The sequence below is a fragment of the Thermothelomyces heterothallicus genome (genome assembly GCF_042370625.1).
Source record: "Thermothelomyces heterothallicus CBS 202.75 unplaced genomic scaffold P884_scaffold_10, whole genome shotgun sequence".
NCBI lineage: Eukaryota > Fungi > Ascomycota > Sordariomycetes > Sordariales > Chaetomiaceae > Thermothelomyces > Thermothelomyces heterothallicus.
The window spans coordinates 822149-849420 of record NW_027192571.1 but is presented as its reverse complement, the minus strand read 5'-3'; the positions used below and the strand labels follow the sequence as shown (position 1 = coordinate 849420).

Sequence of the window (27272 nt, the reverse complement as noted above, 5' to 3'; positions counted from 1 at the left end):
GGTTGAACAGACTGTTGTATAGAAGGTTGAAGATAATGGGTGGGTGTGGGTGCCAAGGTTTGCCAAGTGTTCCATTGATAGGGTGTTCCATTGATGGGGTGTTCCATTGATGGGGGGTCCGACTTAGAGCAAGGGATGAACTACCTTACCTAGCCCGGTCTGTGGCTGGGGGGTTAAGTTACCTAGGTTGGAACATCGTTGGCCAGCCTGGTGAGAGAGCATCAGTTCGGGGAGCGGCCAGCACTGCTGGTCAGACACATATCATGCCGTTAGAGACATTGGACATCAACAAGTTGGTCAACTGTTATTCTGCGTGGTTGTGCATGCGCGTAGTGGTCTGGCGGTGATTCGCAGCCTGGCAGTTTGGCCTCGAGAAACAATGCGTACGGTTTTCAAAATGGCAAAGTATGAATAAGAAGCGAAAGCACCCTTCAACAGCCCTCGCACCCCCCTATACTTGGCCTCGGGCCCTGGCGCTCCTCCCAAATCAACAACTCCCCCTTTCTCCACCGAGGACACGGGTTGCTGCTCAGCAGGTAAACACGGCCGGGCCAGGGATGGTGTAAGGTTGCGCTGCAACTCCGCGTCAGTCGTCAGTCGCCCTGTTCCAAAACAGAGAATTAAGAAGAAAGAAAGAAAGAAAGAAAGAAAGAAAGAAAGAAAGAAAGAAAGAAAGAAAGAAAGAAAGAAGCGCTCACCCTTGTAAGCGTCGTAGGTGATGCCGGGGTCGCTCCCCTTGTAGGCGCCGGGGAAGGAGACCAGGTTGGTGGAGGGCACGGTGGAGCCGCCGCCGGTGACCTGGAGCTGGTGGCAGCCCGGGTAGAACTGGGCGCCGGGGTACTGCCAGGCCGAGTGCAGGGCGATGATCTCGTGGCGGACGAGGTAGTAGCCGCTCTTGAGGCAGGACGGGATCGTGTAGGTGTAGGCGGAGGGGGCCGTCATGAGCGGGGTCTTGCAAAGGAGGACAGGTCAGTCATTGTTTTCCCCCCTTGTTCCTGCTTGTTTCGTTTGTTTGTTTTTTTTTTCCTTCTCCTCTCGAGGAGGGATTGAAATGCAGAAACGGAATGGGGGGACTCACAGCAGCCCAGACATTGGAGGTGCCCTCACGGCCGCCTTCCTTGATCTTGAACCAAACGGGCCTATTAATTATCAGGGGGAGGAAGAGAGTTAGCACCAATGATCATTTTATTCCCACCGCAAGGAAACGGGGTTGAATTTTCGGAAATAAATGCCTTACTTAGTGCCCGGGGACCAGTCCTGGCAGCCGGTGTCGGGGCAGCGAGCCATGTAGGTGATGACGGGGCCGACGTGGGAGTCGGGCCAGAGGGTCCAGTAGAGCGTCACGGTCGAGCCGGCGGCGGCGGGGGCGTGGAGCTTGGCCGGTTCGGCACCGGCGTTGCACTGGAGGTCGATGGAGTCGACGTCCTCCACGGGGCCGTTGCCCGGGATGGAGCGGGAAACCCTATCGGGCTGAGACGCCCCTCACACCCCCTTGTTTAGCGCGTGTTCGATCGCTGAATCAGAGAAGGTTGGGTCCTTTGCCCCGGGGGGGGGGGGGGGAGGGTTGTAGTAGGAATAGTTTCTTATTTAGTATTATGGTTCATTGTTACCTTGTTGTCGCCCATGTACGGGTCCTGGTACGGCTAAATATGCGAGATGCGTGTCAGGAACTGCCGGCAGAGAGAGCCAAATGACTGGTACCGAGCGCACCTGGTAGAACTATAAGGGTCGTCTTGTCAGCCACTTGCCGACCATGCATTGCACGGGAGTTGCCGTTTGGTTTTTTTTTCTTTTTTACCTGGTAGTCCTTGCCACCGATCGTGGCGTGGTCAACATAGCCGTGAGCGGCCACGAGGCCGGCCGAAACCAGGAGGGCGGCGAGCGTCTTCATCGTATTTTTTTCTGTCTGACGGAGGAAGGGAGCAGAAGGACTTGGAGCAATTTACAACAATTATTTGCTGCTGTTAATGTCCTGTTACAACCAGAACTCCTCTCGATGGCTAGGTCGAGTGGCCTTAAGAGGTATCTACTTATACTTATTAACGCATGACCACCTACACTAGGGAGTATTACACGCCGCAGCTCGCTTCGAACGTTCGGAAATATCGAGTCAGACCTCCATCTCTGGCCGTTGTTCAGCTGCTTTCCGACCTCCTTCGGGTTATTCGGCCGACGTCTGTCCCTGGTAAGGCTTACTGCAACAGGAAGCACAAACAGGGTACGGAGCGACGAGAGTGCGCCCCTAGGAAGACCCACGGCTTGGCGATGTCGCAGAATGCTGGTGGTTTCCAGTTTTAGTGGGTCGGCGGGAGCCCGGCATCAACATGTTTGGTTGTCGCGGGAGAGCCGCACTAGACGAGATGGAGTAGCAGCCTCCGAGGTTGCTGTCCTGGAACTGCGAGAGTCGTGGAGGAAGTTGGCCCACCAATCGACACCTTTCCCACCCGTACACATGAGCAGTGCACGCAGGACGCAAGTTGCCTTGGAGAGGGCTGGGTATTTGGTTTGGGGAGAAGCAGACGGAAGCGGGAGGAAGCTGGCCGCCGAGTAGGTAGGTAATGTTGGCTTGTCTTTCTTGGAGAAAGGACCTCGCAAAGGGGGAACTAATATCCCAAAAAGCGAGAAAAGCGGGAGGAGAACGGCCAACCGGAGAAATGGCAGAGTCGAACACACAACATTCTGGCTGGTTACTCGAATACCAATGACGACTAATTAATTACAGATTCCTCCTGGTGCGAATCTGTCTGTATTGCCTCTCAAGGTCACAAGGACAAAGACGATGGATCGGAGGCCCCATAGTTAAGTGTCCAGAGCATGACGGGAAGGGAAAATAATCAGGTACGTGAAATTTCATTACCTTGATACTCTGGAGAGGTGAAATATAATTACTTCCAGTGGACCCTGGGAGTATATATAATAATTACACGTGTCCGAGCAACGAACGTGCAGGACACGAGACCAACCCAACCAAGAGTAAAAGGGAGCTCCGTTGAGAAAGAGAGACAGGAGTTTGAAAGCGAACCACGGGAAGCGGAAAGAACGCACCGGAAGATCTATGGGCTTCATTCCTTATAATTTGTCCTTCACCTCCCGAGCCAAAGGCCACAATTCCAGCCGAAGACCGGCCCCTGAGACAGGATGAACAAACCACGGCATGTGCAGGCCTCCCTCATGAAATGATGACTTTTGTTTTTAAACCCGGCCTCAGACTCAGAGGTCGAATAAATACCTTCCTCCTTAATGATCAAACAGAGGCACGATAGTTTTCAAGTCTCACTGCCGGAGGCTTCCGGCAGCAATGAACACTTCCGCAGCCACGTTTAAAAGGCGCTTCCGTGCAGTTTCCCGACGCTCTCGGGAGTCAGGGCATTCTTGTGTCGCCTGGTGGCCAGAATATGCTCGCGGAAGAGCCAGCCCAGACCGAGGGTGGCCCCGGGCCCGAAGAGGACCAGGCTGAGCAGGCCGAGGCCGACGACGCGGAGCCACCCTTCCCTCAGCATGCCGGCGCCGCGGAGGTCCCAGAACAGGCAGGCCAGCCAGAGCAGGTGCGAGCCGAACCCGAAGACCTCGTCCCACTTGAGGAACTCGGCGGTGAAGCGGGTCAGGTTGTGCTCGCTCCGCGGCAGGCCGGCGGGCACGAAGACGTGAACGAGCCCGCCCGCCCCGAGCCGGGTGTGCCACCACACAACCGCCGACAGCGCGGCGGCCGCGCCGACGTACAACCTCATGACGGGCAGGTCCCTCAGTGGGCGGGACAGCTTGTCGGTTGCCATGGTGTCCCGAAGGAAGAGGCGCGAGCCGGCGAAGAGGGCGGCGGCCGCCCAGAGCGGGTACAGCTGCCAGAGGTAGAGCAGGACTTGGCGGGTAAGGAGGTCGGGCCAAGCCAGCATGAAGTAGAAGGGCAGCAGGTAGGTAAGCAGCACGACCGGCAGGGCGGCGAAGCTGGTGCGCGTGTTGGTCAAGCGCTGGTCGAGGGCCGAAAATTTCTCGATCGGCGACAGCACGTAGTGCAGGAAGCAGTAGGCGGGAGAGACGACACCGATGCCCAGCAGCTGACCTAGGGTGGCGTACATATGTGGCCTTGGGGGGAGTGTGGAGTAATTACTGTCAGTTTGACATACAGCCATTGTATTTAAATGTTGTTGATCCGTTTTTTTATCCTTCTCATTTTCCCTTGTTCTTGTTTGATAATAAAAGAAACTTCTCGACTTTTCCAAAGAAAGGAAGCACACACGTACCATTGTATGGGCGTCAGAAGATTGGCGCGCCGGGCAGACTCAAAGATCCAGATAGTCAGGAGGACGGTGCCGTCGGTCAGGAAGGAGAGCACCTGGCGGCGGGAGACGGGATCAGTGCCGTAGACAGAGGGGAAGAAGAAGGTGTTGACCAGGGCGACAAAGTCGTCAAAGGCGGGCAGGCGGTAGAACGAGCGGAGGATGGGCACGGAGTCTCCCGAGGGCAGTTCAAAGATGCCGCTGTCGCGGAGGGCCGCAGCCCACGGGCCCGCGGAATTCGGGTCCATGACCCAGGCGGCGACGAAGGCGAGGGCGAGCAGCGGCGAGGCGAAGAGGGCGCGCTTGAGCTTGCTCTCCTGCTGGCCGTCGCCCTGCGACGGATTGAAGGGCTTGGTGCCGGTCAGAGAGGCCATGGGGAGCGGGAGATAGTCGAGCTTGACGGCGCCAATCATGGCGTTGCCCATCAGCTCGGGGACGAACTCGGTCGTGTGGGGCATCACAAAGCGGACGAATAGGCGGCGCCCCAAGCCGTGCATGTTGTGCGACCGGGCCAGGAAGCCCGAGGAATCGACGCCGGCATCGGCGCGCACGACGCGTGCTCTGTGGTACTCGGCCAGCATGGCCTCGACGTCCCGAATGTTTGGGAGGCTGCCGTCTGTGGCGCGCCACTGGTCGGCTAGCCGCTTGATGCCGTTGGCGAGAGCGGCGGCACTTTCGATGGCCGCATTGGCGCCGACGCCGAGGTTGGGGGTCGACTTGTGGATGCTGTCACCGACGCAGACGATGCGGCCCCAATGCCAGAGCTTGAACTTGGCCTCCTCGATGGGAAGCAGGCGGAAGGACGACGTCTTCTCCCAGAAGTCAGCCAGAGTCAGGCCGTCCGGTCCCTTGAGGAAGATAAGGTCCGAGTGACGGGCAATAAAGTCTCGTGCGTCGTCGGTCGTGTATCGCGGAATCTCGTGCAGGCGATACGTCCGTGGCAGCCGCTCTTGGGCGAACCAGAACACCTTGCCTCCCTCGGCCACGATGGCCAACCCACAGCGGCCGGGGTTGTAGCACGTGATGAAATCCCCGGGCTGGAGCTTGGTGATGCCATAGGAGATGCCGAATATGCAATTGTATTCCGAGATCAGGCCTTGGGACGGGAGGAGGTGAGTGGTTGAACAGCTGCGCAGCAAGCAGGCGGAAAGAACAACAGTTATAACAATAATAACAAAAAAAAACTTTTTTTAAAGAAAAGGGGGGCTGTTGGTAGAACACAAAACTTACAGTCTCTGTCGGCCTGAACAAGATCGGGATGGTCCGACTCGGCCAGCTGCCACATCTTGCTGCGCGTCTTGCTAAAACAACCATCGGCACCGACGAGAAGGTGGCCCGAGAAGGAGGAGCCATCCTCGCAGATAGCAGTGACACCTTCTGATTCGTGCTTGATGTCTACGAGAGTCTTGTTGACGAGGACTCGGCTTGGGTCTTTTAGATTCTCATATAGGACGCGCAGCAGGTTCTGTCGCTCGCCCCATGCAACCGTGTATCCCGTTCTGGAGCTCGGGGTTAACGACTGGGTATCAGGACTGAGCCTCAAACCATGGCCCGAAAGGACTTTAAAATCAAGAAAAAAGAAGGGGAAAAACCAAATAAACAAAGAGGCCTGATATGAAATGACTAAAAGGGGAAAGGGGAAGGGGGTGAAGGAGGGCAGAAACTGAAAGAAGAAACGTTGACAATTCTTACTTTGCTTTCAGCATGAGAGAGCCGACATAATCTGGTTTAGTGATGAGGTCTCCACGCTCGTTGCGGTTGTAATAGGTTTTCAGAGGCGCCTAGTATTCCAAAAAGTTAGGCACTCCGCGTGTGAAGTGTTAATTAGGCCAAGACGAGCTGCAGCGCACGAGTGGTTTTAACCCCGGGACCCGGGGGTCTCGCGCCAAGATTTAGGCTTACCGAGAGCTCCTCGATCGCCTTCCATGCTCCAAGCTGGTCCAGAATCTAGGGCAGCGCATGCAATCAGTATCGTGGCCGGAAGACAGCGCAGCGCACCGAGCATGACCTGGTGGCACACAAAGGATGGAAAAAAAACTGAACGAAATCGACCCGCGCTCACCCGCGCTCCATTGGGGAACACGCCAATCGATGCGCCGACCTGGGGGGCCACCTCGTCGCGGCGTTCCAGCAGGACGTAGTCGACGCCGGCTTGCTAAAGAACAAGATAACTGTCAGTGCACAGGGACGTGAGAACACTCGAGTTTTCCATGGTTGGTCTCTTGGGTCACGCGCACCTCAAGCGCGTTGGCCAGCGTGAGCCCGGCCACGCCGCCGCCGACAATCACAATACGAAATTGGTCTTTTTCGCTGGCGCCCATCGTCCAACACGGTAATAGACTCGTTCCGAAGACCGATGGTAAAGAGTCTACGGCTGTGTCACACGCTTCACAATTAATTAAGGTTGTTAAGAATACGTGACACAATCTCGCCCGCGTGGTAGAAGGTTGGCTAGGTGCGAACAAAAAAATATTAAGGTCCGGTATGAGCTAGAGAAAGTAGTTAGCCTACCGAGCCCTTTTGTCTGTTCCGACCTAGAGAAATGGAGGAGGAATCCGAGTGCGAGGGAGACATAACCGGGAAAGCGAAACCCACGTAAGCACGTGGCGTGTAATTACCTTCTCAGGTAAGCCCTATACATAAGGCTGCTTGGCTACATGCCATGGCCACATGCCATGGCCGCTGCCTGCCAAGAGGGACAAGCGAGCGCACCTGACTGTATAAGTGGTTCGTTATTTCTTAGCAGACAGAGTAATACTGCAAGGTCGGCGACGGTCGAGATCGCCCGAGAAACGAACCGGCCAATTGTGTCGCTGCTAGTCTCGAGTTTAATTAATTACGTATATCTACAAGTAAGATTCCTTCACGTCTCTACCAGATAAGAGGTACAACGCACACGACCTTGTGGAAATAGTAGCGCAACTTTGTTAGCCAGTGGACTCTAACGCCCCGTTATTTCCTCACATGGCAGGCGATTGCCCAAGCTTTTCCGGAAGCGCCGAGTGCCTCCCACAGTGCACCTGCTCAGGTCTCGTTCCTTCCCCCCCTACCCGCGCGTCTTCCATCTGACTAATCCACGCGCAGACATTGTAACCGCACCATACCCGCAACTTTGACCAACACATAATAGAAGTATTCAATCACATGCTAATAGTTAATCATAGTTCATAGGGGGCAACAAAGAGGGGGCTCGAGGCGACGGAGTAATGATGCCACGACGAGACTCCAGACATCCGTGCTGAGAATCGACATCTCTGCTCGTCGGTATGTGGTCTATGATAGTGTTACGTTTTTTTTTATACTTTTTTTTAACGGAAGAGCGACTGGTGGGAACAGGAACGACGTTACAAACAGAAGACAAAACGCAGAAACAACAACAATAACAGAGAAGTACTGAAAAGGAAAACAGTTATAATAAAGACAGTCACTCGACTACCCTGGCATCTCCTCTACACTGTCCATCCTTAACAGTTACAGCTCGCCTATCTTCCGCTGATCTCTGATCCATGATTCCGAATGTCTCAGGCCGTAATTCTAGATGATCCCGAGTTTGCGGCAAGGAGTTAAAAAAAAGCTGGGGTCCACCGGCGTCAGTCTCGGTTTCACTCGCCATGCCCGCATCCTGGCGGTTGAATGCGGCGTTATGCAGGTACGGTACTGGGCGACACCAAGCTGAATCGAGCCTCGCTTCGCCCCGTCGATCAAGCCATTGGTTAGGCACTTGACAGGCATTGCACATGGCATGCTTTTAGTCAAGGCATACCTCAGTGGCCTCTCTACCTTGCCAAGCTGAGATTCCGGATAATTGCTGCCGCCTCGTTCACGCTCTGGATGAGTTTCTCGGCCGCCCCTGCCGGGCAGTTCAGGCTGATGAGAGAACTGGATAGGCAACGGAACCAAACGTCAGTACCAAGGAGTGAATGGGGCGGAGGGAAAGAATTTGAAAGGAAAATAACACAATGCAAGAAGAGAGAGAAGCGGGGGAGAGAAGGGGGGGGGAGGGGGAGACTGACTGGTCATCGCAAATGGTGTAGCGCAGCCGGAGCACGCTTGGGTCGAGCGGGGTGGTGATGCTCTCGACCGAGGTGTGGTTGATGTCGGTGACGGCGGTGAAATCCATGGCCCGCTTGAGGAGGGCGTCGTCGAAGACGGCCGCTTTGGGCACGCCGGTCGGCGTGGAAGTGGGCCAGCATGACGGGCTGCCAGTTGGGCACGACGCGGCCGCCGTAGTACAGGTACATCGCCAGCTGGCAGAGGAGGTCGTAGCCGCTCTTGATGGGGGCACCTTGTTCTGGCCGAGCAGGTGCGCGCCGAGCGTGGGCAGCTCGTACGAGACAAAGTCGCGCGACGCGCTGGCCTCGCGCCACCGCTCGCGGAGGGTTGCGATGTGCGCGTCCAGGCTGACCGGGAGCACCAGCGGGATCTCGCGCGGCGGCGGCGGTCCTCCTATTGTGGTGGTCGTCCTGCCGCTGCCGCCGCCGCCGCTGCTCTTGCTCGGCCGGTGGGCGGCGATGACGTCGCGGAGACGGTCGAACAGCGGCGCAGGCGTCGTGCCGTCGAGGTATGAGTGCTCGACCATGACGTCCGAGTTGCCGTTGGCCGTGACGACGAACTGGAGCGGCTTGTCGTGCCAGCGGTTGAAGCCGTCGCCCAGCTTGCACTGCTTCGCCAGCTCCGCGTACCCGACAGGGCTGCTGTCGTCCAGGTGGACCGCAAAGGCCGCGTCCTCGGTGGTCTGGAAGTACTCGGCGTTGGCGGGGCTGGCCGCAAGCAGCTCGTTGCGGATCCGAGACGGTGTGCGTTAGCCAATCATCATCAGTAGGTGAAGAAGGGAAGGGATGGCGTGGGAATTGGAGATGAGAGGCGCGTCCGTCCAAAAAGGGGAAAAAAAAATACTCACTCTCGCCCAGGAGTCTCGATTATCGCTCGTCAAGATGCCCGCCCAAGTGCCCTCGTCTTGGACATGGTCACATGGTCCAGAATCGCCTTCATGGCAGCCCGCAGCGCGTCGAGGGACGCCGGCGCAGTTCCCATCTCCTCCTTCTCCTCCTGCAGGGGCACGCGGAAGAGGCGGTCGCGGCGGAAGACGACGCAGTAGTCGCCGGCGCCCTTCCTCATCTCGTCCATGCCGACACCGGGGCGGCGGTAGGTGTTGAAGAGCCAGCGCAGCGGGTCACGGCAGACGGGGGTGTCCATGATGGAGGGGAACTCGACGGTGCCGTCGTCGACCGCCTTATTGAACCGGAACGCGGTCGCGGCCAGCAGGGCGGCGCGCTCGGCCTGCGTGTGCGGCACGGGGCTCGGGTGGTTGATGGCTATGAAGCTGGTGTACTGGAGCGGCTGCCGCATCCGCAGGTGGAAGTCCTCGGCCAGGTATCGAGACACCCAGTTGTCCACGGCCGGGTCGTCGGCGTCCCGCCGGATCGCCTCGTACACCTGCCCCCCGGGGCCGCCCGGCGCCGTGAGCTCCCGAATACGCCGCACGCAGGTTGTCGACCTCGTCGTCGCTCAGGGCAAAGTGCGCAATGTTGCGGATGTGGTTCTCCAGCGCCTCTCCATGTCCGGCACCGGCTGCCCGAGCCTCTTTGTCGGGCAGAGCGCAGCACTTGAGGACTTTGAGGTTCGTTCCGTTGATTGCCTGAGAGGACGAGGAAGCGGAAACGGAAGCGGCAGTGGCATCGATGGCGGCCCAGACGTAGTTTCCGGAGCCTATCTCCATCGACTGCCTGTCGAAGCCCATGATAGAGTGGAAGAAGGGCCGCTCCAGCTGGACGGAAGGGTCCATGGAGTAGTCCATGAGCTGCTGCAGCTCGCGGACGTCGAACAGGATGGACCCCTTGCCGACAAAATCGCGGCTCTCGGCCCGCATGTCTACCAAGGCCGAAGTCTCGTTGACGAGGGGCAGGTCAACCGAGGCGTAGCGGATCGGGTGGCTCCTCTGGTGGTGCGTCACGAAGTAGTCTTGGAACGCGTTGGCGGCGCTGTAGTTGGACTGCCCCGGGTTGCCGAGGGTCGGGCGATGCGAAGGCCTTGTCCAGGTTCAAGGTACCGAAGAACTTGGGCGCAAGCACCGAGTTCCACACCTCCTGGGTCATCTTGGCCAAGGGGCGATCCTGCAGAAGAATAATTAATGTAAGCATAAAAAAACAACACCCACGCTGTGCTTCTTGGGATGTAGTATTACTACTGACCTTCAACACCATGCCGGCATGGAAGAGGCCCCGGACCGGGGTTAGCGACTGACGGCAGTACACTGCAGTCTTTTCGACGCTCTGCACGTCCGTGATATCGCACCGGACGACGTAGAGCCGGGTTTCTTCCCCTCCTCCCAGCACCTCGATCTCGGCCGCCCAGTACTTAGACACTATAAGGGGTAATCATTCTGAACGGGAGGACCGAGTACATACCTAGGTACCTAATTACTTGTTAGCTTATGTAGGGTAGTGCTACTCCAAATGAATTAAGTGCTCTGGTGCCTTGACGCCATCTAGTTGATGGCGAGTGTGAGTTGCGGCCGGCAGAAGTCCTGATGCTATCTATGAAGCAAGACGACCTCCATGGTTAGCATGGCATTCTCACATACCGGTACCTGTGCGAAGTGACATTGCGATGCTTCGGAAGAGCCCCAAATTGCTGAACATGATGGCTACCTTACTTACGCGGTCTCGACGATCCTCCTTCTTGATATCTTGGACCTTGACGCTTACTATAGTATCGATATGGTCATAGATCATGTCAAACGGTCTTTGAGGCATGTAATAGTGATATGGCGTGAGTCCGTGATGCTTTGCTTCAGAGAACGATGTATTCGCAACGACAAGGACTAGGTAAGCACCTCCCAATTGAGCGATTGGGACGTATCAAAATGAATGGGAAGAGAGACAAGCGATGCTGCTAGCGGTGCACGTCCAATGGATATAATTCGTTAGGTATATACAGACAGCCACCTAGTAACCGTATGAAATGTAATTTTTTGGATGGATAATAAGTTTAACGTGGCTATTTACGGGTGCATTGATGTAATTGAATGTATGTTGTATGGCGCGGTTGAAAAGAGCCAAGAAGCTACCATGAATACCTAAATATGTGGAAAGTGGCGGGTTGATACCTAGGTAGGTACAGACAATTTACCTTAGGTAATAGTCAACCGGTCTGAGGAACTTAACTGGACGTGCTTTTTGTAACGATAGCGTTGTAACTAGTCCACATCGAAACTGCCGCTCCAAAGCTCCTTGCTCTCTCGCCGAGGACGCTAATCCACATAGGACTAGAGCTCTTATCACCGGCGCTAGGTGGGCTTGGTGTGCAGGAGGATGCTAGTGTTAAGCGATAATAAGTGCTGCGCACGTGCACCAGGAATACACTATATCCTCGACGTGTCGCGTAATATATTCGTCGGAGTTTGTGTAAAGTTACCTATAAGCTTTGCCAGTTTAGTTACTAATTACTCTCTCTGTAGTCGAGTGTCAACGGGGACCGGCACTAATGCAATTCGAGCGCTTCTGAATCTGAAAAGGGCAGGTTCTCCGTAGTCAAAGTTGATCCCTAGAAGGCTACGGTACCCGGCGGCGGCGAGGCGGCTCGCAACCTTGAGGTAAAGGTACCTTATTTTATGAAGTCATTAGGTACCTAGGTATTCATCTTCCATAGAATGTCTTCCTCTTTTGGGCTTGACGTTTTGACTGACTAAGCAACAAGCAACCTGTCGGACCATTTATTTCTGAGGTGATCAGAAGCAACAATAGAAACCCGTAAGAGGCCGATAGCAGCATTATCCATGTTACCGATTGGCTTTCGGGGGGTGCATACGGGTAACACGATGATGAGAAGGTGGAAACAGGAGCACGGCCGTCGGTTGCCTGCTAGTTCACTATACAGATTAGGCATGGGCAAGCTCTGCCAATATGTGTAGCGCAACTGCGAGTGATGGAGCAATTCTTGCGGCTTGGGCTCCCCGGATAGGTTGCTGGACGCCTTTCTTTAACCCGATGTCCTCGGTCCGAATGAATGGATGAAGAATGGTGGGTGCGGAGCTTGTTGTTGAGCTGATATCAGGACGACCTCGAGGTCTTGCCTTGCATCTCGTCAAAACCATGTACACTAGTAAGTGGATGGTCAGCTCGATTATCAAAATACTAGTGTAGTAAAAAAAATTTTGGAAGGGAGATATGGAACTTTTGGAAAGCACCAGCCAGGGCACAGGGAGCATCGGTCGTTCTGGGCTTGCCAAGCCAGATTGGTTCCTTTGGTCCGGGCGTAAGGCGCTAACCATCTGACCCCTAAAGACCCCTGGACACCTGCCGGAGATGGCTACCCTGCTCGGTGATTTCCGCGCCACACCCAATGTTCAACTCGCCGGCGCCGCATCATTCCTAATTCGTGAGCAGGTAACTGCCGTCCCTCAGGTACCTCCATTGCATATATTTGTCAAGAGAAAAATGAAACGTCGTTGCATTTAACAGATGCGACGAGGTGAATACAAGATTAATGCACTAGCAGCGATGACAGAGCACTAGCAAGGTTCTGAGAGAGCACTTCGGCTTTTCCTCGCTCGAAGATCCGGAGCGGGCCGTCGATCTCTGTGGGGCTTCAGCAGTAAAGCGGTCCGGCTAACGTTCGTTGGTATCATCCCTCGAGTGTAATCCGTAACTAAAATACACATAATTACACGGAAGTAACGTGGCTCGCGAGGGCGACCAGGATCTTTTAAAAAAGTTCAAACAGCAGACACGCAGACAGTCAATGTACATACACTACTGTGTAATGTGGCAATGAACAAGAAAAGAAATTCTCATCGGGTCAGGGGCCGGACCCGCCTCTGCACTGGCTATTCCAAATCCTCGACCTCGTCTGTCACGTTTGCTCGCCTATCCGTGATGGCTTTCAATGGCTTCTTGTCGACTGTGGAAGGCCAAGTCGAAACATGCATGGAATGATGCATGACAGGCGTGGATCACACGACGATAAGGTACCTAGCCATGTGGGACATGCAGCGGCGGACCACCGGAGCTTTAGTTAACCGAAAGCATTTGACGTTGTTGGCGATCCTGCTAAACCGTTTTCTCAATTTTGAACATGGCCAACAGGTCTCCGACGCGCAGTTCGATCTAATTGTTGTCGAGGCAGCCTAGACACGAGATGTGTTGCGAGAATTGCACAAAAGTACCTACCTAAGCAGCTCTGTTTTCTCTCTTCTCTTGTGTTTGTATTTTTTTTTTTTAAAAAAAAAAATAAAGTTTGAAATGGGACCCCACACTCAATCTTAGTGGCCGGAGCAGAGAGGCAGTTTTCACCCCGTGGGCCGCGGAAGTAGCACAATCCCAGCCCCTGACTTGGACGGTGCTCGGTGAGTGTTCTGTTGGCCCCATCATACATAACACGTGGTAGGGACTATTCATCGCGACCGCCCCGAAAAAAAAGGGAGGTATAGTTATGTCTCATCTTAACTATCCGGGTGGCCGATCTGGTGCAATCTTGTCCTATTTCTTGCCATTTCGAAAATCTATCGGCTGCACCATATCTTCGCTAGTTTGTGCTTGGGATCCCGAAGACGAAGCTGCCCCCCCACAGCCGACGTCACACCGCGGTCGTGTTCCCTTAATATTTCTTCACCCTCTTTCCCTTTCGGCTAGACGTCCAAACAAAACGTCCGTTTTCACGACAACCGGCAAACGTCATGCCGCGGGAGCGCAGTTCTACTAATAGTATTAATCTCTAAGTCAGAAGCCCCAGGTCTCCAGCTTCTGGATTGCACACGTCTTGGAGGAAGACAATCGAAAAAAAAAAAAAAAAAAAAAAAAAAAAAAAAAAAAAAAAAAAAAAAAAAAAAAAAACACCACAGACCACAGACGAACACACACAAAACAATGGGGCAGAAACAGTCCGTGGCACAGGTACGCTCCCATCTCCCCCTACCTCCACCGAGGACCCCTTCCTACCCTCTCCAAGGAGCCCTGTCCTCTTTAACTTCTGAACCGGCTCGATTAACCTCTCAACGGCCGACCGCCCCGCCCTTGGGAAGAGGGAGGGCGAGGACGAAACCGCCTGATCCAGTCCACTTTCTTCTGCCCCACGACCGGCACTGAGATTGACAATCCTCTGGGCCTCTGCGCGCGCTGCCAGGCCAACCACGACATCATCTGGCAGTCCGTCTTTGTGTGCCCCAACACCGGGTACCGGATCGAGCAGCCGCCGTCGCGGCCCGACCGCGAGTGCCCCTCGTGCTTCCAGATGCACCAGCCCTACAGCAAACGCGTCTACGTCTGCCCCGTCACGGGCGCCACCATCCCCCACCCGCGCGACACGGGCGGCCGGTGCCAGAAGTGCAACCGCACCCACGAGGACAACTCGACCCCCGTGAGCAGCAAGGAGGCCGTCAGCGAAAGGAGTCGATGATGTTTCTCTCACCTTCGTCTTTTGTTCTCCAATTTTCTTTTAAGTTCTCTATGTTTGTCCAGCTCTCCCGGCCAAGATACGTGTCTGTATAAGGAGGGGCAGGTCGAGAGGGAGGAAAGGGGTGGGAGGGTCATGTCATATGGGATTGCTGGCGCGGGGGGCCGCATTGATGTTTGGGGTTGAAGCATATTAAAAAAGATACCCAGGGAAAATGCGGGAACGAGGGAAACCCGCCGCCCATCCGCCCCTGAAACGGTGGCTCGGGCGTGTTGGGGGATGTCACTAATAGATCTCTGTTGGAAGATGTTTTGATACCACCGGAGCATTAGTTGGCAAGGCGCATGGCCTGGTATTGGGAATGTCATTTTTTTTTGGTCTGGATTTTTTGGTGTGGTCTTTTCTTAATTACAACGGCAGTTCCGCATTCTCTTGTCTTGTCGTCACAGGCTGCAAACGTACCTGCTCCACCACTCAGTTCACTTTTTTCCCTTGCAAAGCTATTAATATCCCCCCTCCATGTAAGTGAACATGCTCCCTCCGAAAGTTCGTGCAGTCTCTGATCAATAGCAGGTAAATAAACACTGCATCCATGCGCGGGAAAAAAAAAAACCGATTTGTTGGGAGTCTTCTTTCGGACATTGCTCGCTGATCGCTTCCCTGAATACCGAGAGGCCAACTTGGGATTCCATCAAAAGCGCAAAGCAAAACGTGTTCCTTGGGATGCCACGTTCCATAACAATATCTTCACTGGTTGAACACGAGGACATACCTGATGCATTAATTACTGCAATGTTTTGGCTGAAAAGTAACTGCATAGATTAATTAATTACCGTCTGGACAGTTAATTACGATGTCACCTATGCTGGCCATCCCCGGAACTCAACGACGTCCTTCATTGAAACGGTTACCATCGCGCAGATAGTGTTTGGCAGCGAAACCATGGCTCTCTAACGATGGACTCGGTTGCGCTTCATGCAAAAAATGGGGTTCAACTCGGAGCTGTCGGGCGAGCACCAAGTTGCCCAAGCCCCTAACTTTAATTACTTATTCGCCAGCCCGCAACCAGAACCCCTAGCTTTTTTGTAATTACTGCTTATTTCCTGGACTCCCTAGACTCCTCCAACAGCACCGGCTCAAGTACGGCCATGGTGGCCTGGTTGTTGATCAGAAGCCTCCTGCTCTTTGTTCTCGAATTCTCCCACCATGCTGCCGCGGCCTGCACGCGCACCGTTATCGCCGAGCAAGGGGATACATGCGCCAGCATCGCTGCTGCCGCCGGCATCACGGTTACCGACTTCCTCAGGCTCAATCCCTCGATTACGAGCTGCTCCTCGCTCGTGGCTGGCGGCACCTACTGCGTCCAAGGCACGGACGGCAGCTCTCCTCCTCAGTCCTCGTCGCCCCCGGGGCTTGTGGTGAGCACCGACGGCACATGTGGGCAGGGCATCACCTGCGCGTTCTGCATTGCCGCACTGATGGAGGTCTGGTTGTAGTAAAAATCAAAATGGTTCAAAAGATCGTGTCTTCTTCCTAAGTTTGCTGGCCCTGTGGCTCTATAATTATATGAAGAGGGTAGGCATAAAGAAAGCTCCACCTAATTACCGCTTGCAGGCTCTATAGGGCTTATCTTATCTAACCTTATCATATGAAGGACGTGTCCGTAGACACGTACTACATTACGCACTCTTACTTACTTGTGGTTATAAACGAGTAGCGCACTCTTCTCTCCCTCTAATGTATGCTTGAGGCTTGGACCGAGAGACAGATAATTATTGATAATTTTTGCCTCTGAACATCTCCCATCTCATTCTTGACTCAATCTGTTTGTTTGATTTGATTTGATTTTTTCCCCCAGTTTTATTTTCTGGTTCGGCGAATTAATCCTTTTGTTGACCTCAGAAATCAACCCCCCCTCCCTTCACCCCAACACTTCCCCCTATTCCATTCCGCTGAACCAAGGACATAGTTTGCTCCCCTTCATCATGAAATATGGACATGATTGAAAAACCATTGCAGTCATTACCGTACAAGTAATCAGCACACTTTGCGAGGCGCTTGTGAGTTGACTGACATGCACACAGGCAATAAACCTATGCCATGTCGTCTTGAGGTTCACGTCTTTCGCAGCACATCGGCCACGATCCTATCATCCGTCATGCTTTCCTGCTAATGTATACCTCCAGACCGGACTGGACCACGAAGAAGGACGCGTGGACCTTGAGGGGCCGGCCCGGGTGCGCCAATTCGAACCGGAAGTCGCGCAGCAGCCTCGGCACGACCTTGTTGATCTCGAGGAGCGCCAGGTTGCGGCCGATGCACAAGTGACTCCCGCCGCCAAACTAAGGTAACCCAGCGCGTCAGAACCGAACCCTAACATGGGATATGAAGAAAGAGTTGTGTGGGTCGGTGACGCCCGTGAGGTCGTCAACGTACCTGGAACATGTACCGCTCCATCTTCTTTGCCCTCTCCTCGTCCTCCAGCCACCGCTCGGGCCGGAAGTCGTCCGCATCCTGCCCGAAGATCTCCTTATCCCGGTGCAACACCCAGCCGTTGCAGGCAACGGTCGTACCGCCCGGGAAGAAGTGGCCGTCCAGCTCGGCGCCCTCGGGCGGCACGAGCCGAGTGATGTTGAGCCCGACGGCCGGACGGACGCGCATGGCCTCCTTAAGACAGGCCTGCAGGTAGGGCAGCTTCTGCGCCTGGTTCCAGGTGAGGTTGCCCTCGGCGGGAATGACTCCCTCCTTGACGGCCTCCTCGAGCTCGCGTACGATAGCCTGATACACCGGTTTGGCGTCGAGGATGTGCCAGAAGAAAGACTGCATGGTGGAGGCCGTCGAGTCGGAGCCGGCAAAGCTTGTTTTTTTTTTTTTTTGGGGGGGGGGGGGGTTGAATGTTAGTGGTCGTTGTTGATAATGACACCACAGGGACAAACCAATAAAAGAAAGAAAGTGAGAAGGAGTGGAGAGTTAAAGAAAAAAAAGAAAAGGGGGAGGGGAGGGGAGGGGGAGGGGAGGGGAGGGGGAGGAGAAGGTGTGGTTGAGGAAAGACCGAAAGAAAGAGAAAAAAGTTAGAGGCTTACATCGCACCGTGGGCGACGGCAAAGACATCCCCTTCACCAAACTTCTCGGGATCCTTGAGGTGCCCCTGGATGAGACTGGCCATCAGGTCCTGGCGACCGTCGCCGGTTCTCAAAAGGCCTCCGTTGTCTTTGTCGAACGGCTGGCGCCTCGCCATCTCCTCGAGGGCCATTCGGGTGATGAGGGCATTCTTGGTGCTCAGCCAGGGCACGAACCGCCACAGCGGGTTCCGCCGCAGGAGGTGGTCCAGCTCGGGCACCTGGCCGACGACCCCATTGTACCACTGCGAGTTGTCGATAGTCTTGATGGCCCCGTCCACGTCCTTCCCTTGCTCGAGGAAGCCGAAGCTCCTGCTGAAGGCGACTTCGCCGAGCACGTCGAAGGCGAAGTAGTGAAGGTAGTCACCGAGGTCGAAGACGCCGCGGGGGTTCTTGTCGATGAACTCGTCAATCTTGCGCATCAGCAGCTCGACGGTGTCGTTGATGAAGGGGCTCAGCTGCTGCATGGCGGCCATGCTGTAGGGCACGTTGGCGACGCGCTTCTTGGTGGCGTGCACGTCCTCGCGCGTCTCGGTGAAGATGTCCGGGTTCTCGGGCGGTGGGAAGACGCCGTAGAAGGGCGTCTTGAAGAAGCGGCGGCCGGCGCTCAGCAGAGTCCGCGCCGCCTCCGGGGACGAGACCGACACCTCGCCCGGCGCGATCCGCACCACCGGGCCGTACCGCCGGTGCAGCGCGATGTGGTCCAGGTGTGTGTGCCCGGACGCCGTCGACAACACCTTCCACAGCCGGCTGAAGGAGGCCAGGAAGGGGCCCGGATACTTACGCAGCGGTGAGGCGTAGCGCTTGTACAGGGCGCGGATCACCAGGCCGCCGACGAGGAGGACGGGCCAGTGTTTCTCGAGGAAGGCGAGGGTGGCAGTTACGAGGGTCTCGGGACGCGGATCGTCCGCATTGGGGTTGATCACGCCCATTTGCGGTGGGGTGTCGAGGGTAGCGGGCTGAACGGCAGCACAGGTGTTGAACCTTGATGGGGCAAGCGGTCTTGGTCTTGCTCGACGCGAGTTGAGAGAAAAGGTTTGGTGAGGGAGAGTTGACGAATCGCATGCGCAACTGTTGAAGTTGCCAAAGGATTGTCAGTCAAGTCCCTCGGGGGGAGGCTATAAAATGTTAACAATTTTGATATGGGAGCAAGACGATGAATGCGACGACTCTAGGGCAGCTGTTAGCTGCTACGGGGTTTATTGGAGGCCGCGAGCTGAGGAGCAAAGCAAGAGCCCATCTGCCGATCGCTTCGCGGACATGTTGGGGTTCGATAACCCGGACGTGAACGCCAACCTTTGTCCCGCCCTGACCTGGTCAGTGGTGGACAAAAGGACGCCAACATGCAGCCACGAGTCTCCAACCAACGCCTTGGGGGTTGTCGGACATCAGAAATGATGTGCGAGGCGGATGGATACCCTGGGAAGCAGAGCCGGCGCGAGTGCGGCCCCATGAGGGGAAACACCAAGCTAGGGAAGGAATGGGGTGGAGATTCCTTCTCGTGGAGCCGCGTCCCGTCTCATGGCCTTGTACGACTTCTGAAACCGATCCAGCTCACCAAGCATCTCCACTGCTGAGTGCTGTCCGTGGTGAGACACAGACGTATGTACGTTACGTACCTACATTCACTACCGTATGAGTCCCACTAGTTACGTGGTGCGAACATGTATGTGTGTATGTACAGTACCTTTATGTATATTCCACCGAGCACGATTTTTGCGTTTGCCATGCAGGACTTGCGTCGATGATAAACGGGATCAGAAGACTCTCGACTTGACCATTTCCACGGTTTGCGAGAGTCTCGCACTTCATAGCTGGGAAGTGGGACCGGATTCCCGAATGAGAAGGCGCGCGGTAAACCGGTGAACTGGGTTTGCATATGCAGCCTTGTCACTTGCGTCTTGCGTGGTATCGTAGCCAGAGGCACCTTTCCCGTTCGAGTTGTGCACGAAGGAAGTTGGAGCAAAAGTGGTGACTTGGGGGATGCGGGGCCGGGAAGGAATGCGTTGGCCTGCCTTTCGGCAGTTGTTCTGGCTTCCTGGATCTTCCCTTATTTGGTCTTTTCAACACTCGAATCGCGCTTTCCCCCGGCGTGCACAACAGGTCCAAGTCGAGGTAGGCACTCGCCAAGTCCAAGTACACACCCAGACCCAGCGTCCCGCGATCCTGAGGTGCGGCTAATTCGAGACGGCGGAAGAATCTGACTGTTCCGTGGTATTTTGTGCGAAGTGAACACTATACGGATTACACTTGCGCACCGGATGGTGGGATGATGGTACCCGATCGGTCGCGGCCCCCACCTGCCTGCAGCGTGCCCCGCCTCCGCAAATTGTGCGGATCCTACCTCTGCCGCCTCCAATGTTCACCTTGGCACCATGAATGGACAGAGCCGCGGTTAAGACCGACAGGAACATGATCGAATGCGCTTTCGCGAAGATGCCGCGAACCGGGATCAGAACAGGTGCCATGCCATGTACGTCGCCCGATCTCGGGGCCCGGTACCTGCTCCGTAACCGGGGGTAGCACGGAAGAGTGAGAGAGACGGCAAAACGTGCATTGAAACAAATGCCCGGAGCTTGGCGAATCCGGCTGGAGCCCGGGGCCGTCGTCTCGTCTCGGAACCGACTGGGCTTAACTCCGGCGAGTTGACCGAGACTCGACATCCGGACGGAGACTGTACGAGGATGTATGTACATGTACATACACTACATACATAAAATTTCGTCACAGTTAACTAGCACATACCAGGAAAATGCGACTGAACCATTTCAATCCAGAAACAACATCAGACCTAAAAACTCGACGACCGATCTAACAGCCTCTAGGCCCACGAATTGTGTCTCAACAACCATTAGCCCGCCTTTTTCCTCTTGCCGGACTCCAAACTCCAAACGACGATGCAAAGCCGAGCGAAGCCGTTTAATTCCGACGGCCGCAATTCTGCTCCCAAAAGTCCAACCTGATGTCCTCAGATATCGGCCTTGCTCGCCGCAGCCTTCTTCTGTTTCTTCAGCTTGGCCTTCCTCTCCGCAATCTCCTTGTCGAGCCTCTCGTCGTTGCTTTCCGGCAGCGCCTTCTTGGCCTTCTTCTTTGGCCGCTCCTCCTTCTCCTCCTTCTCCTCCTTCTCTTCCTTCGGCGCTTCCAGCTGAGCCGGCTCGGACTCTCCGTCAAGGGACTTGCGCTTCTTGCCGATGTTGGGCTTCTCGGCGATCGCCTTCTGCTTCCTTCCCGGAAGCGCGCTGGGGGGTTGTTGTCCCTCGGGGACGACCTTGGACTCGTCCAGCCAGAGTTCATCCGTCTGGTAGATGGGAAGGGCGGCCGTCTCGGGGCCCTTGACGTAAAAATTGCGCACGTTCTGCCACTTCTGCGGAACGAATCGCTCCACCAACTCCCGCACCACGGTGTTGATGTTAGCCGCAAGTTTCTCGGGTTCCCAGCTGGCGTATCCGACCTTGATGGCCGTGTTGGTGGACGGGCTGAGGTGGACCAGCGCGGCGCCAATGGCTCTCCGGACCTCGGCAACAATCTCGGGGACCGGCCGGGCATTGACGTTCTCCGCCGGGTCGCGCTTCTGCTTCTTTCCCTTGGGCGCCGGCACCCGCTTCCCGTCGACTTTGGGCCGCTGCGCCATCAGAACGACCGGAATGGGCCGTTTTGTAGTTGTCTTGTAGAAGCTCTTGCCGAGCGCCTTGGGTAGGCGATTGATGATGCGGTCGTCGGCGAGGAAGACATCATGCTCGCTGAAGAGCTTGCGCTGCGCCTCGTACGCCTTGAACTTGGCCCGCAGATGGCTAATGTCGATAACCCGGCCGATCTTGGCCCGCAGGTCCTCCGGAAACTCGTCCGCGACCGCATTCTTATACCACCGCTGGGGGTCGGCCGTTATTAAGCAAACACTCAGTTCTTCGCTGGTGTTGAGGGGATTGGGAAGGATGATTTTCCCTGGTTGGAGGCCTGAGAAGATATGTCAGCGAACAGCCCCAATGCCGGTTGTTCAAATTTCGTGGGCAATGGCAGCAGCGGGGCATGTCCGGGGTTTGACGATGCCGGCGCAACAGATCGGGCTGCGCATGTAGTAGGTAGGTACAGAGCGCTCAATTTACATACGGTGAGAATCATGGATATGCTTCTTCGTCGTGAGAGTGAGCCAGATGGGCGTCTCAGCAATTGTCGATTCCTCGTCAGCAAGCAGGTTCTGCTTGCCGTCGCTCCGCGGTGCAGCGGCCGTCTTCTTGATGTGGGAAACAAGCGCTTTGCAGGCCTTCAGGGTCTGCTCGGGGTCAACGGGGACCGAGGAACCAGAGGCCTTCGTTACGGCCGTGGAATTCGACATTTTTGGCTGATCTTGACCTTGGTGATCTGGGTGCTCGTCGCAATGTCCGGCCGCGATTGCTCGCCTCTTTGTTTTCTCTGGCCTCAATCCCAAGAAATTTTGGGCTTATCCGGAAAACTCATTTTTCCGCTTATCGCAGATAACAATTTTAGGCAGGGACCCTGGTCACTTACTAGAAGCGGCAGGTGGGGCAGAAAGGTGGGCAAGCCCCAGTTCGGACCCCCGCAGCCGACCAGAGATCCCATGGCTTCGGCCACAGTCTCTCAACAGGCAGTATACTGTCAGTCTTTTTTTGATCACTTTCCACCAGACTCGTCCTCTTGTCTTCACGGCGGACACTGCGTCCGATGACTCATTGGATGGTCACTGGGGATGAGCCCATGAATAGCAGCAGAGGTGCCTAAATCTTGTCATTTCTTGCCTATAAATATGTACATACATACATAACTACATCGACACGTCGGCATCAAGGTGCCTCAACAGTCCCTGCGCAGCACCACTCCAACCTTCCCCAAGCACAGGCGCCTGCTTCTTTTGTCCTTTCCTTCCTTGCCCTATTCCGTGAGCCTACCCCCTTTGCCTCCGCTAACAAACCTTGCCTTCAGCAAAAACACCCCGGACATGGCAGCGAACGCCCAAAGCAACCACCGTCCACCTACAAAATTACGCCAGGCACTATGCAACTCTTCCCGAAGCAAACAGTTAAGGGGGATACAGATGGAGGGGTGCTAGAAAGAGTTTCCAGCAAGTGTGACAGTGAGAGACATGGGGTATCTGGAGGATCCTCCCAAGCACAAGTGAAAGCAATCTTCTCTTCACAAGTGAAAGCAATCTTCTCTTCACAAGCGCCGTTACTGAGATATAAGCGGGGGATGGCGGCATTTCATACGGACGTGTGACACGCCTGGCCCACTCCGGCAAAAACGGGTTCGGACGGCTGGCTGATTAGGGCGTCTTTGGGCGCTTCCAATAATATTGCTTCAGGACGATGGCGAGTTTAGCCACTCATCTTCAAGTCGCATATCCGCTCAGGAAAAAGAACCGAAATGGAGGGGAGGGGTAGAGGGGAAAGGGGAAGGAAGGGACCGGGGCGGGGGAAAAGCTCACCTTGTGTTGCTTCCGACAATTCCGCAAGCTCGGCTTGCGCAGCCCGTCCGTCACCGCCAGCCTCCGCTGCTCGTCGGTGTCCAGCTCGGGCGTGTAGTAGTACTCGCTCTCGAGCGGCTTGCCGGCCGCGTCCTTCCCTTGCCGCCGGATGATGCCCACGCAGGGTGTCGACTCGATAATGATGCGCAGCTGCTCCTTGTTGACCATCTTGCGCTCCGCCGCCGGCAGGTTATTCAAGATGGTCGAGAGCGGCGTTGACGAGAGCCGCGAGAAGGCCAGCTGGTTGATCATGTGGTTGGTTATGGTGGAGACCTCCTCGGGGCTCAGGCCGGTGAGAGCCTCCGGGGTGGGTGCCGAGGGAATGCTTGATGCTGCGGCCGCCGAGGAGTTTGCGTCTGCTGGCTTGAGCGGGGAGGGCGGCGGAAGGGGTGAGGACTCGAGGACATCGGCCAGAGGATTGCGGGAGACGGGAGGCTCGACTCTCGGGGTCGCGGTCGAGAAGGACGCGAGACGGCCGGACGCATTGCTGGCGAATGGACCGAACGAGTGAACAATCGGGTCGTTCTCCTCGTTCGGCTCGTTCTCCGCGTCCGACTGCGGGTCGCTCAGGTCGCTCGAGAAGCTCTCTGCCGCATGGGTCGCGAAGCTGGCGCCGGTGGCGGCCTTCCGGGGCTTTGGGGACTTCTCGTCGGCGCTGGCATCCTCGTAGATCTCCACCGGGGCATCGTCCTGCTCGGTTCCGCGGGGCACCAGGCTGTCGAGGCTCGCGTTCGACGTCGACACGTTGGCCGGCGTGGGCGATTCCGGGCTGGCCAGACGCGTCGTCCTCCTCAGCGGGCTGCCCTGCAGCTCGGACCCTGCCCTCGCAACTCGCGGACGCGGCGACTCGTCCCAGGTCGAGTCGCTCAGATGGCCCAGCGCGTCCTGGTCCTTATCCCGACGCGGCCACCGCACCATCACCCTCGCGTCCTGGACGTCGATCATGATCTCGGCGCCCTCCGTTTCCGACGTGAACGAGTCGCCCTTGGCCAGCTCCCACGTCTGCCCCTGGCAGTGCAGCTTCAGCCCGTTCCACCCGGTGCAGACGACCTCGATCTTGTTGGGCTCCAGCGGGTTGGTCGCCGCGATGTAACGAGCCTTGACGTGGACTCGGCTGATGAGGCGGTTGGCAGAGAGCTGGTAGTGAGACGAGCTGCTGGAGCGGCCCATCAGAAGTGTCTCGCCGTTCTCGTTCAGCTCCACCGACGGGACACTGGTCAGCGGGGCGCGTTCGGATACTGTCGACTGCGTCCGCCTCGGGGCCGGACGAGAACCGAGCCTCGGAGGACTCGATGAGAGGATGCCGGTGCTCGAGGTCGGGGCGGGCGTGGGGTATTTGAGAAAGGCATTGGAGCTCGCGTGCCGCTTCGAGGGTCGCGGCAGCCCTGGCGGGGAAGACAGCGGCTCGAACGCCGGGAGCAGTGAAGGAGCAGAGCGCTTGACGCCGGCCGCGGTAGGCAGCGTGGGCTCCGGGGCTTTGGACGACGACGGGGAAGAATCCATATTTGTACGCACCCCTGGTCAAGCAGTGGTCATGACAGTTTGCAGTGGTTAAGGAATGCTGAAGAACTGGTCGGGAACACTCTGAGAAATGTGTGCCGAAACTCGGATTGAGGATGCTTCACGACAAAACGCGTCGCACGCATGCGAACCTCTTCTTTCCCCCCCACTTGTCTGATACCGCGTTCCACGTGTAAGTCTGGTCAGGGCCGAGAAGCAAGAAACAGAAAAACGAGCGCTTTCGGGAATAAAGGCAGACGAGAGGACGAGAACAGAAAAAAAAATAAGCAGATTCGCTTGGATATCGAGTTTGGAATTGGGAGAGGTGGCCGGGTCGAAAGAGGCCAAAGTGTGCCGGGGTTGTGGGGATTTTGATATTCAAGAGCTGCAGGTCGTGGTCGTGTCTGCGGGACCGTAACCGTGGCTGGACCTGTTGCAGGACGCGATTTTGTCGGAGGAGCCTACTTCGATCTTTCTGGGCGCGTTTTGGCGTGTTCAGGCCCACCGAGCCAGCGCGTCATTGTGCGGAAAGGGGGTCCCTTACAGCGTAAAATACGGGGTTCTTACTGCTCGAAGCGCGCCATTCCCAGCCGCCCGGATTTCGCGTTCCTCCAACAGGCAACCCTAACCCCACTGAACTTGATCTCTTCTACGCCTGGCTCAATCAACCTTTTCCTCAACTCTGCGGGAAGCTCGAGCGTTTCTAGAGGCATGGCTTCGACGACCCCGCCTCAGATACAATCAGCGCAATTATTAAGGAGTCACCTGAGTCCGCCCTGATGTCCATGCGGCCACGGGCATAGTTCTCGCGCGGACTCTTCAATAGCACAAACATGCCATTTGCAGAGGACGCACTGGATGGCGAGAAACTCGAGTCCATGTGTTCTCGAGTAACTCGCAGATTTGCACTTGCAGCCGTCTTTCCATGAGGTTTCTACCTTACAGACGTGTCAGGGTCCGCAAACTACGAGTAATTACGAGATGGACGAACTTCTTCGCATCGATTACATGCGTGAGGTACCCGCCTGCCTATAACTAATTACCTCGACCCCTGAAGAATCAAACAATGGGTAAACCAAGTCATTGTTATAATTGAGAAGACCTCATCAAGACGTTGGAATTCATGAGAGAAATATACTCATTTTCTACCCTCCTTTCCTCTGCTCTGCGTCGTTCTCTTTCCCTAGCATCGTTCCCTTCCGTTGCCTTTCTGCACAGCACAAGACACACCGAAAATGGAGAACCGCCTGGCACAGAACAACAGCTTTTTGTTTCAGAAGTTGGATATCTTTGGCTGAGAATAGCATGTTCCATCGGCCCTGTGTGAGCATAACTTAATCAGAGGCGGTATTCATGAGTGTTGGACGACACTTTCCTGTCCCAGCAAGAACTAGGGCAGAGGTGTTGAGAGAGTCAGTACCTAATTAGGTAATTATTGTGATCGTTCTTAGTGGGCACGGGGGAACCTGTACGATTGTTCCGCCTCAATTGGATCCCAATTGGCTCCAACTGCTTGGCTCGAGACACCATCTGTTTGACAAGTGGCCAAATGTCGGCGGTAATAGACCAGTGCTTCTTGTTCTGTCCTTTAACATTATTGGCAAATATCAGGTAATTAGGGAGGTGGGCAGTCTTAGAAATGTTCCGCTGTCCCCCAGCCATCTTATGGTCCTCCTTGGGTTCTCTCCGCCTTTGCTGTCGAGGCAACAACCAGGCTTCTGCCTCCGCATCAGTGGGCCTTGCAAATGGCCGTGAACGGACGGGAACTGTCAAGATGGCTACTCGAGAGCGTTCCGGAAGGTGCAGTGGACGACCATTGCCTAGGTAGGTATCCTTGATGCCGGCCTCTGACGTCGAATCTAAACATGATATTTACATGTACTTTCCTCAGACAAACTCCCAAACTCCCTAAATAACATGGGATTTACAATCAAACTCCTCATTCAAACTGTTTAGCCTTGGTCGAGAGCGCGCAGTAGGAGAGAATAATAGAATAAAGAAGTTGCCTTCGGCCATCACTAGAGGAGCGATGAGAGGAACGATAATTAAGAGAAATAGGACCTTGAGAGAAGAAGGACTTGAAGCAACTTGGCCATGTTGATAGCGTCTACATTGACACAGCTTCGATTAATTACTTGTTATTTGCTGTTGATATAAGGTGGTTATTCTCTTAGACAAGTACTTTACACAAGACGGCTGGACAGCAGCTAGCGAAGCTGGTGTGAAACCCCAGAACCATGTCTAACAGGACACGAATACGAGAGGTGTGTTGGGAGGGTCAAAAGAAAGCGGGAATGAGGGGTTAAAGATCTCGCAGGTACCTATGGAGTAATTATCAACCCTAGATGATCCAAGCAGTAAAGGAATCTCTGCCTACCTTAGATACCTTAGCATATTTTACTCCCTGGAACATCTGACATCAAGTCGAGCGGCAGTAGCTAGCCAAGGTAAGGTAATACCTTTTACTTGATGTGACGGCATGTAGGTATTCTAAGCAGTCATGATTGA

At 55.4% G+C, this 27272-nt stretch overlaps 9 protein-coding genes across 9 annotated transcripts; 2 read left to right on the top strand and 7 right to left on the bottom strand.

Annotated features, from left to right (window-relative positions):
• Window positions 1-272: 272 nt before the first annotated feature.
• P884DRAFT_291988 (glycoside hydrolase family 61 protein) lies at window positions 273-1968 on the bottom strand. Its single transcript, XM_069444135.1, has 7 exons — window positions 1799-1968; window positions 1711-1719; window positions 1611-1643; window positions 1238-1470; window positions 1079-1139; window positions 699-951; window positions 273-573 (listed from the first exon to the last, which is right to left on the bottom strand). Exons 1-7 carry the CDS (start codon window positions 1889-1891, stop codon window positions 530-532), a joined length of 726 nt encoding a protein of 241 aa, XP_069297950.1. The 5' UTR covers window positions 1892-1968; the 3' UTR covers window positions 273-529.
• Window positions 1969-3320: 1352 nt separating this feature from the next.
• P884DRAFT_277482 (uncharacterized protein) lies at window positions 3321-5559 on the bottom strand (the record flags this gene model as incomplete). Its single annotated transcript, XM_069443082.1, has 3 exons — window positions 3321-4080; window positions 4239-5370; window positions 5505-5559. The coding sequence occupies 3 exons, from the start codon at window positions 5557-5559 to the stop codon at window positions 3321-3323; spliced, it is 1947 nt and encodes a 648-aa protein (XP_069297949.1).
• Window positions 5560-8050: 2491 nt separating this feature from the next.
• P884DRAFT_269614 (uncharacterized protein) lies at window positions 8051-11029 on the bottom strand (the record flags this gene model as incomplete). The annotated part of the gene is made up of 8 exons (XM_069442282.1): window positions 8051-8153; window positions 8288-9048; window positions 9246-9710; window positions 9772-10212; window positions 10268-10387; window positions 10466-10638; window positions 10682-10696; window positions 10930-11029. The coding sequence occupies 8 exons, from the start codon at window positions 11027-11029 to the stop codon at window positions 8051-8053; spliced, it is 2178 nt and encodes a 725-aa protein (XP_069297948.1).
• Window positions 11030-14140: 3111 nt separating this feature from the next.
• On the top strand, window positions 14141-14669 carry P884DRAFT_277481 (uncharacterized protein; the record flags this gene model as incomplete). The annotated part of the gene is made up of 2 exons (XM_069443081.1): window positions 14141-14167; window positions 14328-14669. 2 exons carry the CDS (start codon window positions 14141-14143, stop codon window positions 14667-14669), a joined length of 369 nt encoding a protein of 122 aa, XP_069297947.1.
• A 1145-nt stretch (window positions 14670-15814) lies between these two features.
• Window positions 15815-16289, top strand: P884DRAFT_299621 (uncharacterized protein; the record flags this gene model as incomplete). Its single annotated transcript, XM_069444697.1, has 2 exons — window positions 15815-16150; window positions 16281-16289. 2 exons carry the CDS (start codon window positions 15815-15817, stop codon window positions 16287-16289), a joined length of 345 nt encoding a protein of 114 aa, XP_069297946.1.
• Window positions 16290-16822: 533 nt separating this feature from the next.
• On the bottom strand, window positions 16823-18717 carry P884DRAFT_199484 (cytochrome P450; the record flags this gene model as incomplete). The annotated part of the gene is made up of 3 exons (XM_069438233.1): window positions 16823-17008; window positions 17103-17523; window positions 17750-18717. The coding sequence occupies 3 exons, from the start codon at window positions 18715-18717 to the stop codon at window positions 16823-16825; spliced, it is 1575 nt and encodes a 524-aa protein (XP_069297945.1).
• A 1207-nt stretch (window positions 18718-19924) lies between these two features.
• On the bottom strand, window positions 19925-20331 carry P884DRAFT_259393 (uncharacterized protein). The gene has a single exon (XM_069441342.1). The coding sequence runs from the start codon at window positions 20251-20253 to the stop codon at window positions 19963-19965; it is 291 nt and encodes a 96-aa protein (XP_069297944.1). The 5' UTR covers window positions 20254-20331; the 3' UTR covers window positions 19925-19962.
• A 422-nt stretch (window positions 20332-20753) lies between these two features.
• Window positions 20754-22118, bottom strand: P884DRAFT_200019 (ribosomal protein L1p/L10e family-domain-containing protein; the record flags this gene model as incomplete). The annotated part of the gene is made up of 2 exons (XM_069438266.1): window positions 20754-21739; window positions 21893-22118. 2 exons carry the CDS (start codon window positions 22116-22118, stop codon window positions 20754-20756), a joined length of 1212 nt encoding a protein of 403 aa, XP_069297943.1.
• Window positions 22119-23040: 922 nt separating this feature from the next.
• On the bottom strand, window positions 23041-24867 carry P884DRAFT_18874 (uncharacterized protein). Its single transcript, XM_069437382.1, has 2 exons — window positions 23226-24867; window positions 23041-23096 (listed from the first exon to the last, which is right to left on the bottom strand). The coding sequence occupies exons 1-2, from the start codon at window positions 24765-24767 to the stop codon at window positions 23064-23066; spliced, it is 1575 nt and encodes a 524-aa protein (XP_069297942.1). The 5' UTR covers window positions 24768-24867; the 3' UTR covers window positions 23041-23063.
• Between the last annotated feature and the right edge of the window lie 2405 nt (window positions 24868-27272).

Coding starts and splice junctions, on each gene's coding strand:
- P884DRAFT_259393 (XM_069441342.1), bottom strand. CDS start 20,253: ATGGCACCTGTTCTGATCCCGGTTCGCGGCATCTTCGCGAAAGCGCAT.
- P884DRAFT_291988 (XM_069444135.1), bottom strand. CDS start 1,891: ATGAAGACGCTCGCCGCCCTCCTGGTTTCGGCCGGCCTCGTGGCCGCT. Junction 1,140..1,237: donor GACTGGTCCCCGGGCACTAA/GTAAGGCATTTA, acceptor GATAATTAATAG/GCCCGTTTGGTTCAAGATCA. Junction 952..1,078: donor CCTCCAATGTCTGGGCTGCT/GTGAGTCCCCCC, acceptor CTCCTTTGCAAG/ACCCCGCTCATGACGGCCCC.
- P884DRAFT_18874 (XM_069437382.1), bottom strand. CDS start 24,767: ATGGATTCTTCCCCGTCGTCGTCCAAAGCCCCGGAGCCCACGCTGCCT. Junction 23,097..23,225: donor ATTGTCGGAAGCAACACAAG/GTGAGCTTTTCC, acceptor ATCGTCCTGAAG/CAATATTATTGGAAGCGCCC.